Raw genomic sequence first — 10,154 nt, forward strand, 5'->3', positions numbered from 1 at the left:
CCAGCGATTCTGATGACCGCAAGCAGATCTACAACATCCTGTCAGCCTTCGAGCTGCTGCCGTCTCGGACGGACTGTGAGATTGTGCGCCGGGTGTGCGAGAGCGTGTCCACACGCGCTGCCCAAATGTGCTCGGCCGGGCTGGCCGGCGTCATCAACCGCATGCGGGAGAGCCGCAGCCAGGACACCCTCAAGATCACTGTTGGTGTYGACGGCTCTGTCTACAAGCTCCATCCCAGGTGAGGACCCCTAGACCTTTCCCCCCACCTCTTCCTTCATCCCCCAAGGCTCGACTGTGTGACCCCTTTTTTCCACTCCCCAGCTTCAAGGACCACTTCCACGCCACAGTGCGGCAGCTGACGCCCGGCTGTGACATCACCTTCATCCAGTCAGAGGAAGGCAGCGGGCGCGGGGCCGCCCTCATCTCGGCTGTGGCCTGCAAGATGGCCTGCATGATGGGGCAGTGAGCTGGACTCGGAGGGGGGATGGCAGGGGCCGGTGGTCCTGCTCAGAGCGCTGTGGGAGCAGACACGGACGCGGGAAGGAGGCGGCTCTGGCCCCCCAATAAACGGGGTGTGTGTGGACTTCTCTGRGGCCACTTGGGCCGGTGCTCCCAATGCCTCTCCCCCATGCTGGCAGGGAGAACCCCATGGGGCTGCCCCACAGATAGGGGGTGGCTGAGGAGCTTCCCATGCCCTCACCCTCACCACATCCTCACATGGCTGYAGCATGAGGGACTTCAGCACACCCCAGCCTCTTTGCTGGGGGAAAGCCTCCCTAAGGGGGTTGACCTAGAGATAGGGGGTTYTTTGGGGGTTCTTGGGGCGGCTGTCAGGGTGGAGGAGCTCCCCACCAGTGAGCTCTGGGGTGCAGAGACTGACTGGAGTGTACCAGGAATGGGCCAAATGGATGGGGACATTTTTGGGAGATCCCCTCCAGTCCTGTACCCCTACACTGGGGGGCAGGTTGTGGAGCAGGGTGTCCTGGCTCCCCCAAACTTGGCATGGACCCACACCAAGGGCTAAATCCTGCTTCCACCAGCAGCAGCACCCCAAAACCCAGCAGGTCCCAGCCCACCCCAAACAGCGGGACGCATAGGTTACCTCCTGGGCTGTTCCATGCTCCTGGGTAACACAGCTCAGACCCTTCCCTATTTCACAGAATCAACCAGGTKGGAAAAGACCTTTGAGATCATCAAATCCAACCTATGACCTAACACCACCTTATCAACTAGGCCATGRCACTGASTGCCACATCCAGTCTTKTCTTGACCTCTTCCAGGGACAGTGACTCCACCACCTCCCTGGGCAKCCCATTCCAGTGMCCACTCACCTCTYCTGTGAAGAAATTCTTCCTAATGTCCAACCCAGAGATTTGAGTTCACCAGAGGGTCTGGCACAGAGTATTGGGGTCCCTCTGGGGGTCATGAGCACCTGAGGGTATTGGGATCCCTCTAAGGATCTGGAAGTACCACAGCATATTGTGGTTCCCTGAAGGCTCTGGAGACAGCCCAGGGTTTTGGGTCACTCTGAGGGTCTGGAGCACCCCAGGGTGGAGAGGTCCTCCCGGCACACCACAGTATGTTGGGATCCCTTTGGGGGTTTGGGGCACCCCAGAGTCTGGAACCCACTTAGGGTGTTGGGGTCAGCCCTGGGGATGTGGGGTCACCCCATGGTCTCGGCCATTTTGGGTCCAGGGTTATATTTGGGATATTTGGGGCTATTGCAGGGGTCTGGGGTAACCCTGGGACATGGGGTCACCCAGGATCCAGGGATCTCAGGGGGTGGGGTAACTCTTGGGCATCTGGGACCACCGAGGGGGAYTGGATCACTACCCCCTGAGGAGCTGGGACTACCAAGGGGTCTCGGTATCCTCAAAAAGTGCAGGGCCACCCCACGGCTGGGGGATGCATGTTGAAGGGCTGGGGACACTGGGAGGCTCTGTGGCACCCCAAGGGACAAAGCCACCCCAGTGATGATGCTCCTGAAGGCTCCAGACCCATGGGTGGCACTGGGATCCCCACAGCTCACTGCAGGTGGGGAAGGGGATCACTCTGCTCTGATTGGCTGCAGCCCTCAGCCAGCAGGATTCCCTTTGTTCTGATTGGCTGCAGCCCTCAGCCAGCAGGATTCCCTTTGTTCTGATTGGCTGCAGCCCTCAGCCAGCAKGATTCCCTGTGTTCTGATTGGCTGCAGCCCTCAGCCAGCAKGATTCCCTKTGTTCTGATTGGCTGCAGCCCTCAGCCAGCAGGATTCCCTKTGTTCTGATTGGCTGCAGCCCTCAGCCAGCAGGATTCCCTKTGTTCTGATTGGCTGCAGCCCTCAGCCAGCAKGATTCCCTKTGTTCTGATTGGCTGCAGCCCTCAGCCAGCAGGATTCCCTGTGTTCTGATTGGTTGGCACCAGAAAGACATTCTTGAGCTCTGATTGGTCACAGCCCTCAGAGACTCACAGTCTCTCTGTTCGGATTGGCCAGGGGCAAACAGAAGAGATTCCCTGCACTCYAATTGGCTGGAATTAAAAATTTTAAAAAGAAAAAGGGTGTGGGTTTCCCTGTGCTCTCATTGGCTGGGACTGAAGAAGGGATTCCCTTCTCAGCTCAGCAGGGACAGTGAGGATGATCCCAAGCCCATGGCAGTGCCACTGACAGCTGGGTGACAAGTGACAGTGCCAAGTGCAGGGACAGATGTAGTGCCAGGCAGGGGATGTGCTGGTGCACAGTGAGGGGACAGTGACAGCTGGGGCCATCCGGGTGTGTGGAGGGAACTGCTCAGTCCACCCCACATGGGACACATCCCCATGTGACCGCTGGCACCTTCAGTGGCATCTTGGCCCTGCTGGGGGCAGGCCAGGGCCACACTGTCCCCTGCCAGTACCTGCTGGTATCTGCCCTTGTCACCCTGTCTCCCCAGGGCAGACAAAAGAGACACATGGAGCCAGAGGAGGGGTTTTATTGGTGAGGGGGGTGTGGGGGGAGGGGAAGGGGGCGGCTGGACAGAGGGGATTTCGAGGCTGAAGGGGCATCAAGGTTTGGGGGGCACTCGGGGCTATGCCTGTGGAGACAGGAAAGAGCGGGTGGTGAGTCAGGGGCCAGCAGAAACAACTCCTCCAGCMTTCCCCCTGCTCCACAATGCACTTTGGGGTGAGCAGGTTCACCCCCACCCTATAGAGCTGCAGCAGGGAAGGTTCAGGAACCCCAAGCACACTCCCACCCAGCAGACATGTGTGGGGTGCAGGATGTGGGTTGCAGGGTGCAGGATGTGGGGTGCAAAGTGGGGGACGCAGGGTGGCGGATGTGGGATCAGGATGTGGGGTGCAGGACATAGGGTTCATGACACAATGCAGGTTGGGACACGGTGAAGGATATTCGCTGCAGGATCAGGATGTGGGGTGAAGGATGAGGGTTCAGGGTCAGGGTGTAGGGTGCAGGGTGAAGGATAGGGGGTGTGAAATTGCAATGCAGGTTGCAGGACATGCTACAGGATGCRGGATGTGGGGTGCAGGACATTGGGATCAGGACAGCATGCAGGTTGGGACACAGGATGCAGGATCAGGATATGGGCAGGCACTGACCATGCTCAGGACCGGCAGATACGCAGGGCAGTGCAGATGTTCCGGGGTGCATCCCCATTCTGAAGCCCCTCGGTGATCTGGTCCTTGTACTTTTTCACCAGCTGCTGGCACGGCTTGGCCATGAGCCGGCCCAGTTTCCGGCAGCCCTTCCGCAGTGCTGCYGCCAATGCCTCCTGCCAAAGCCACCACAGGTCAGGGGACCGCAGGGAGATGACCCTCAGCCCAGCCCCCCAGACCCTCACCACTCCTCACCTCATCGGGGTCGTCACCTGCCAGTGCCTGTATCTTCTCCAGGATTTTGGTGCAAAGGCTGCACTTAACCTTYCTGCCCTGCGCCACGCCGTCCTCTTTGGTCACATTCCCCTGTGGGGACACAAAGACCTTCAGGGCTGCCTGGACCTCTGGGTGGCCCTGGCAGAAGTTGGGGCTGGGGTTCTTACCTGGGCCAGGCTGTCCCAGAGGTCCTGGCACTGCTGCTCCCAGCCACAGCGTGTTRCCATGGCCATGTCCCAGCAGTGGGACATAGGGTCATCCTGGCAGGGTGGAGGGGCCGCAGCCTGTGTTGCTGCATGGGGACAGGACGGTGAGCACGGCCACAGGTTGGGTCACTGAGGTCCCCAGCGACCCTGGAGGTGCCCAGACCCCTAAACCACCAGCCCCAGGTACTCAGCCCCATCCCCACCATCCCTCCAGCCTGTACCCACATCCTTCTGTTCCCCCATTCCTARGTTCCCATCCAGACCCTGTCTCCAAACATCCTCAGGTGCTGCCAACACAGGCACCATCCCCATCATCCCTGGGTCCTCAGGCAGACCACACCCCTGCCACCTCCAGGCGCTTATTCCCATGAGACCCCATTCCCAAAACCCCCGGCCCCTCCACCATTCTTCCTGCCTGTCCCCTCGTTCTCCTTCCCACATCCCTGAGTGCCTGTCCCCACACAGACCCCATCCCCATCACCCCAMACAGACCACAGCCCCGCCAAGCTCAGTCACCCAGGCTGCCATCTCCATTGTCCCATGTGTCCCCTCCACCTCGGGGTGACCATCCTCCCTGGTCAGCAGGAAGGTCCCCATTACCTCCTATCACCACCAGCACCAGCAGGAAGGCGGCAGCCATGGTGAGCCCACTGAGCCGGTGACAGCGGATGACTGACACTGGGTGACAGCCCACAACCTGACACCTTTTATACTGGGCCGTGGGGGTGGGGGACCAAAACCCCAAAACGCCCTAAAATAGAACACCACCGCTCCCCGGGGCCCTTCCTGCCTCACAGTTCCACCCCCGCAGGAAGGGGACACGGGGGAGCTTGAGGGGGACACGCGGAGGCTCGGGGGGTACATTGGGGAGCTCAGCAGCTCCCAACCTTCCCAGCCTCGTTCCCTCAGGGAAGCTGCTCCTAAAGTGTCCTAMAGTGTGGGGCGGGGCGGGGAACGGCAAAATCTCCAACGGCACCGGAGGGTCCATCCCGGGGGCCTCTTTGGGCCCCTCCGGGCTCAGTCCTGGTGTCCTCTCTGGGGTGGGTCACCGTGCCCCCCAGTGTTTGCTCCCCTTCACCCCATGGGTTCCGTGGCTCGATGCCGGTGTCTCGTTATGCCCGTTTCACGTTCCCCGCCGCGGGCCCATCCCCGCGGGCCCATCCGCCCCTCACCGCCCCGGCCCACAGCGGTTGCCATGGCCACGGCGTCACTTCCGCCGCGCGGCACACAACTTCCGGCTTCGCGGGCGTTCGCGCCTTTTCCCGCCGCCCCGCCCCCATGGCGGCCCCCGGTGCTGGCGGCGCCCCTCATCCGCTCACCTCCGGCCCCGTACGTGACCTGCGGGACCCCGGGCGGGCGGGACCGAGCCGGTGAACCGTTTGGGAGCGGAGGAGACCCCGTTTGGGGAGGACCCTGCTTGGGGAGCATGGGAGCACCCTGCTTGGGGAGCATGGGGGGATCCTGTGGGGCCCTGAGGGAGGCTGGGGTTGGAGCATTGGGGTTGAGGGTTTGGGGTTTGGGGAGGGGCTGTTGTGTCCTCGGGGGGGTTCCTGGTGCCCGGGAGGGGGATCCAGTGGCACAAGGAGGATTGTTCCCGAGGGAGTGGGTTGGTGAAGCACTGGTGCCTGGGAGTCTCCAGGGGAYTATGCAGGGTCCATTTGGGACAGGGGAGTCCTGCGGAGATCCAGTGGGCAAGGTGTATTTTGGGGGGAGTTCAGGTGTCCTGCTCAGGGGTGGGATTTTAGGAGAGGATTGGATGAGTTTGGGGATGCCCTGGGTTGGGAGGAGAGGGGAAGAAGCGGGGCTGAGGGGGTGTAGCGTGCAGAGGGAGGGTCAGACCCAGACATGGTTTGTGTTTTGCGGGTGGAGAAGATAATTTTCAGAGGGACTCTGTCTTGGGGTGACAATGATGGCCAAGTGAAAGCCAGGATCCTTAATTCACCGATTTATTTTCCAGACCCATCGTTAGACCCCCACATCCCACACCATGTTTTCGGAGCAGGCAGCCCCCACGGCACAGGGGCTGCTGGCCCCTCCCTCGGCCGAGCCCCCCACCTTCCCCAGGGTGCCTGTGTCAGGATACTCAGACTGCTCCCAGCCCTTCCAGCTGGGCGAGCGGAGCTTTTCCCGGCAGTACGCCCACATCTACGCCGTGCGCCTCGCTGGGATGCGGCCCCGACTGGAGCRGTGTGCACGGAGCCGATGGGGTGAGCCCGGGGGGAACTCTGCCTGTATCAGAGCCCTGCCCCAGGAAAAGCACTGAGGGGCTGGAGCATGGCCAGGGGTAGGGCTGGAGCAGCAGCTGAGCTGGCAGGGCTCTGAGTGGAGAAAAGGAAGCTCTGGGGGGACCTTCTGGCTCTCCACAGCTCCCTGCTGCAGCCAGCAGGGTGTTGGGCCCTGCTCCCAGGGGACAAAGGGACAGGACAAGAGGAAATGGCCTCAAGTTGCACCAGGAGAGGTTCAGGTTGGATACTGGGAAAATTCCTTCATGGAAAGGGCTGTCCAGCCCTGACACAGCTGCCCAGGGCAGTGGTGAAGTCCCCATCCCTGTAGGGATTTAACAGCCATGTGGATGTGGCACTTGGGGACAAGTRTTAGTGATGGCCTCGGTAACAAGCATCTGTGGAGCTGCCTCAGGATTTTATCTGCTTGTTTGACCAGATTTATATCTGGAGTCCAGAAGTGAGTGAGTGTTCTCAGCCTCACGTTGGATGTACCCTGCAGGCATCCCTGGGGTCATGATCCATCCCTGCAGCTATGAGATCCATCCCTGCCAGGCTGGGATCCACCCACAACCTTCCTGTAACCTGAGCAGCTCTAGTATACCCAGTAGTATCAGCAGTGTTTTACACCTTTGACAGGGGATGTGCAGCAGATCCCACCCAAAACAGCTCAGCCCCCCAGCTCTGGGATGTCCAGTAATGATGGGATAATCCATTTGCAGCTGGATTATGTGGTTATTACGCTGCAGCTCCTTTCCACYTGGAGTTCTGAGCTTGGAACAAATTGCATTCCCCATTGCAAATAGAAGGGGGATGCAGGCAGRAGGAACACAATTGTCTTTTAATCACATCATAGTCCATACACTTCACATCACATCGCTCCATACACTTTTGGGAGCACGAGATGAGTGTGAGATTTGTCAGGGGGGCTGGGGCTCCTGGCCAGGAAGTGGGTGCAGTGGGGTGAGAGGTGCTGGTTGTGCTGGGGGGGTGTTATTTCCTGTCTGGGGGGGTTTGTGGTTCTGGGGGTGGGACCCTTACGCTCAGAGTTTCCATCCACAGGACAAAGCATGAAGCAATTGAGGCTCTGCCCCCCCAGCCTGGGCATGGCCTGTGGTCAAATTTCCTTCAGCTTTGCCCTTCTATGGGCAAAAACCTTTTCAGTGGAAGCTTTTGGGCCAGACGCCTGTTCTTGTGCTCTCCCCAGCCCCGTGGGCTGTGTGGAAGCAGAGCCAGTTCTGGTCTCACAGCGGATGCTGTTCCTTGGTTGGCCCCCCTGGATTTGGCTGAGTGTGACAGAACCCAATGGTTTCTAAAGCTCCACCTCCTGTGATCCTGGGATGGGACCAGATTTCGGGGTTTGTCTCCCAGCAGGAAGTGCCTGCAGGCAAAAATCTGGAGAGCACAGCCCCCCCCCCCCCCGAACACACATTTTGGAGAGTTTGAGCCAAAAATAAGAAACTTCAGCAGGATTGTTTTTGTTCTGACTCAGAGTGTTTGCATTCCTGGGCTCGGAAATCCATGTTTCCAGCATGGGGTGCCAGGGATGGCAGCAGGATGCTCTCCCAGGGACAAGAGTCACATTCAGCAGCGCGTGATGAGCAAAGGGAGATCTTTGGGAGGAGAAATGTCATCCAGAAAGGATGAGGAGCTGGCGCAGGCAGTGTTGTTTTAGGAGAGGAGCTTGGGAGCAGGTTCCTTCCTCCTCTCCAGCTCCTGAGGCTTGGGATGGACTCGCAGGCTGGTTTAAACAGGGAATGACAGTCCCACAGCCACGTACTGGATGGGAGGACACACACTGGATGGGGCTGGAGCATCTCTGGGTCCTCAGGGGTGGGCTAAGAAGTTTTGGGCTCACCTTGTGGTGAGAGAGATTTTTGCTCCTCGGCCACAAAGTGGATGCAGCTGGTGCTGTGATGCTTCTTGCAGCTCCCAAGATTCTCGCAGCCCTGTGGATCCCTGCCTAATGCCCAGGAATCTGTCAGCATGCCAGGATATTTTCTGGATGTGATGGGGATCCTGAATTCCAGCAGGGATCTGGGGCAGAGGATCTGGCCCTGGCAGAGATCAGGTTTGGGGGTGTTGGGTGATCTCCTGCCTGTCAGCTCCAAGCAGGATGTTTGATGAAGAGCAGGAACAGCAGTCTCCCATGCCCAAAGGCAGGAACATTGCATCCTGGACCCTTCCCGGGCAGAGCCATTTACTGGGAGCTAGACACACCACCATGACACAGCTATCCCCCCAGCACAAAGGAAATGCCTGCAGGCTTGCAGGCTCTGGAATGGTCCTCCAGCCCCATCTGGCCCACACATGTCCATTGGGCACCGTGCCTCGAGAAAAAGCAGGAGGTTTCCCAACATTCCCCAGCACCTCTTGCTAGCCCCAATGCTGGGGCCCTTCAGCTGCTCCCTCCAGCCCTGCACCATCACCCYGAGGCCACTGACCACCCGTCTCTCCACAGGGAATGACGTTGCACTGCGGAARCTCTCGGAGCTGCAGGCGGGAGAGAAGTGCTGCGTGGTGGGGACACTCTTCAAGGCCATGCAGCTCCAGCCCTCCATCCTGCAGGAGATCAGCGAGGAGGTAATGGGCACACCCCTCCTCCTCCTCTGCACAGCTCAGGGGGTTGTGCCAGCACAGCTGAGAGCTCAGCTGGGTTTCCATGGCTTCCCTGTGCTGGTTGTAGCCAGGAAACTGGCGGAGATTTGATTGGGTTTGTGCCACAGGGTGACCTGTGCCTGCCCTCTCCCTGGATGCCACCTTGGTGACACTTGGTGCCAGCGTGTGTCTGTGTGTGTCTCCWTACAAAATCATGGAAACATGGAATRGATTGAGTTGGAAGAGACCTTAAAGCTCATCCATGGGCAGGGACACCTTCCACTAGACCAGGTTGCTCCAAGCCYCATCCARCCWGGCCTTGAACWCTTCCAGGGATGGAGCAGCCACAGCYTCTCTGGYCAACCTGTGGTAGGGCCTCAGCACCGTCACAGGCGTGCATTCCTTCCTCATATCCAGTCTAAACCCACCTTTTGTCCATCTGAAGCTGTTCCCTGGGCTACTTGCCCCCACTCTTGCTCAGTGATGCTTTTCCAGCCCTCAAAGGGTTTGTATCCAATGGGGTTGGCAGTGCAGACCCTCTTTCCCTGCCACAGGGGAATGAGGGGGGTGAGGGAGGTGTCAGAGAAGCTCTGCCATCCCCATGTGGGCCTGGGGCCCATCTGCTCCCAGCCGGTTCATGTTGGGAAGTTTGAAGTTCCCATCATCCGTCTGAGCCGCTTCCTCTTTGGATGGGGCTCATGTTTGGGATGCTGCTAAGTGAAACCAGACCATCCAGGGGGGTTCTAGCTGCCAGGGCCTCCAGCCAGGCTGTTGGCTGTGATGRTGGGCTGGGGTTGGGACGTGTCCTTGGGAGTTGCTGGTCCTTGCTGGGACACTCAGAGCTGTCTCTGCGCCCTCACAGCACAACCTGGTGCCTCAGCCGCCCCTACCCAAGTACATCCAGCCCTCTGACGAGCTGATCCTGGAGGATGAGCTGCAGCGGATCAAGCTGGATGGGGCCATTGATGTGCAGAGGCTGGTGACAGGTAAGGGACAGCAGTGGCTCTGTGGTGGCACCCGCCCTGCAGGTGCTGGCCAGGGCTGACCGCCTGCTCTGCCGTAGGGACCATTGTGGCTGTGTACGGCTCCGAGCAGGACGATGGCAGATTCCTGGTGGAGGATCACTGCTTTGCTGACCTGCCACCACCCCTGCCCTGGAACGGGCCTAGCTCTGACCGGTGAGTCAACAGCAGCAGGAGTAGGGCTGGCACTGTGTCCCTGCTGTGTCCCTGCTGTGTCCCTGAGCCCCTTGTACCAAGAGGGCTGGCAGAGGGAGTGACCCCTG

The 10,154-nt window shown here is 59.6% G+C and overlaps 3 protein-coding genes across 3 annotated transcripts in view; 2 read left to right on the forward strand and 1 right to left on the reverse strand.

The window, feature by feature from the left end:
* The window catches only part of GCK (glucokinase), a 7,376-nt gene extending 6,862 nt beyond the window's left edge, over window positions 1–514 (forward strand). The window contains exons 9-10 of the mRNA XM_057385701.1: window positions 5–238; window positions 322–514. Coding sequence (XP_057241684.1) covers window positions 5–238; window positions 322–466 — 379 coding nt within the window. The 3' untranslated portion in view covers window positions 467–514. The remainder of the gene's footprint in view (window positions 1–4; window positions 239–321) is intronic.
* A 2,424-nt stretch (window positions 515–2,938) lies between these two features.
* LOC130585270 (antimicrobial peptide NK-lysin-like) lies at window positions 2,939–4,689 on the reverse strand. Its single transcript, XM_057385694.1, has 4 exons — window positions 4,650–4,689; window positions 3,823–4,097; window positions 3,571–3,743; window positions 2,939–3,050 (listed from the first exon to the last, which is right to left on the reverse strand). Exons 1-3 carry the CDS (start codon window positions 4,687–4,689, stop codon window positions 3,576–3,578), a joined length of 483 nt encoding a protein of 160 aa, XP_057241677.1. The 3' UTR covers window positions 2,939–3,050; window positions 3,571–3,575.
* Window positions 4,690–5,281: 592 nt separating this feature from the next.
* POLD2 (DNA polymerase delta 2, accessory subunit) overlaps window positions 5,282–10,154 on the forward strand; it is a 6,918-nt gene continuing 2,045 nt past the window's right edge. The window contains exons 1-5 of the mRNA XM_057385698.1: window positions 5,282–5,378; window positions 6,007–6,256; window positions 8,733–8,854; window positions 9,732–9,855; window positions 9,933–10,047. Coding sequence (XP_057241681.1) covers window positions 6,037–6,256; window positions 8,733–8,854; window positions 9,732–9,855; window positions 9,933–10,047 — 581 coding nt within the window. The 5' untranslated portion in view covers window positions 5,282–5,378; window positions 6,007–6,036. The remainder of the gene's footprint in view (window positions 5,379–6,006; window positions 6,257–8,732; window positions 8,855–9,731; window positions 9,856–9,932; window positions 10,048–10,154) is intronic.

Source organism: Malurus melanocephalus, unplaced genomic scaffold (assembly GCF_030028575.1).
Source record: "Malurus melanocephalus ecotype Western Australia unplaced genomic scaffold, MMel_1.1 scaffold_856, whole genome shotgun sequence".
NCBI classification, from domain to species: Eukaryota; Metazoa; Chordata; class Aves; order Passeriformes; family Maluridae; genus Malurus; species Malurus melanocephalus.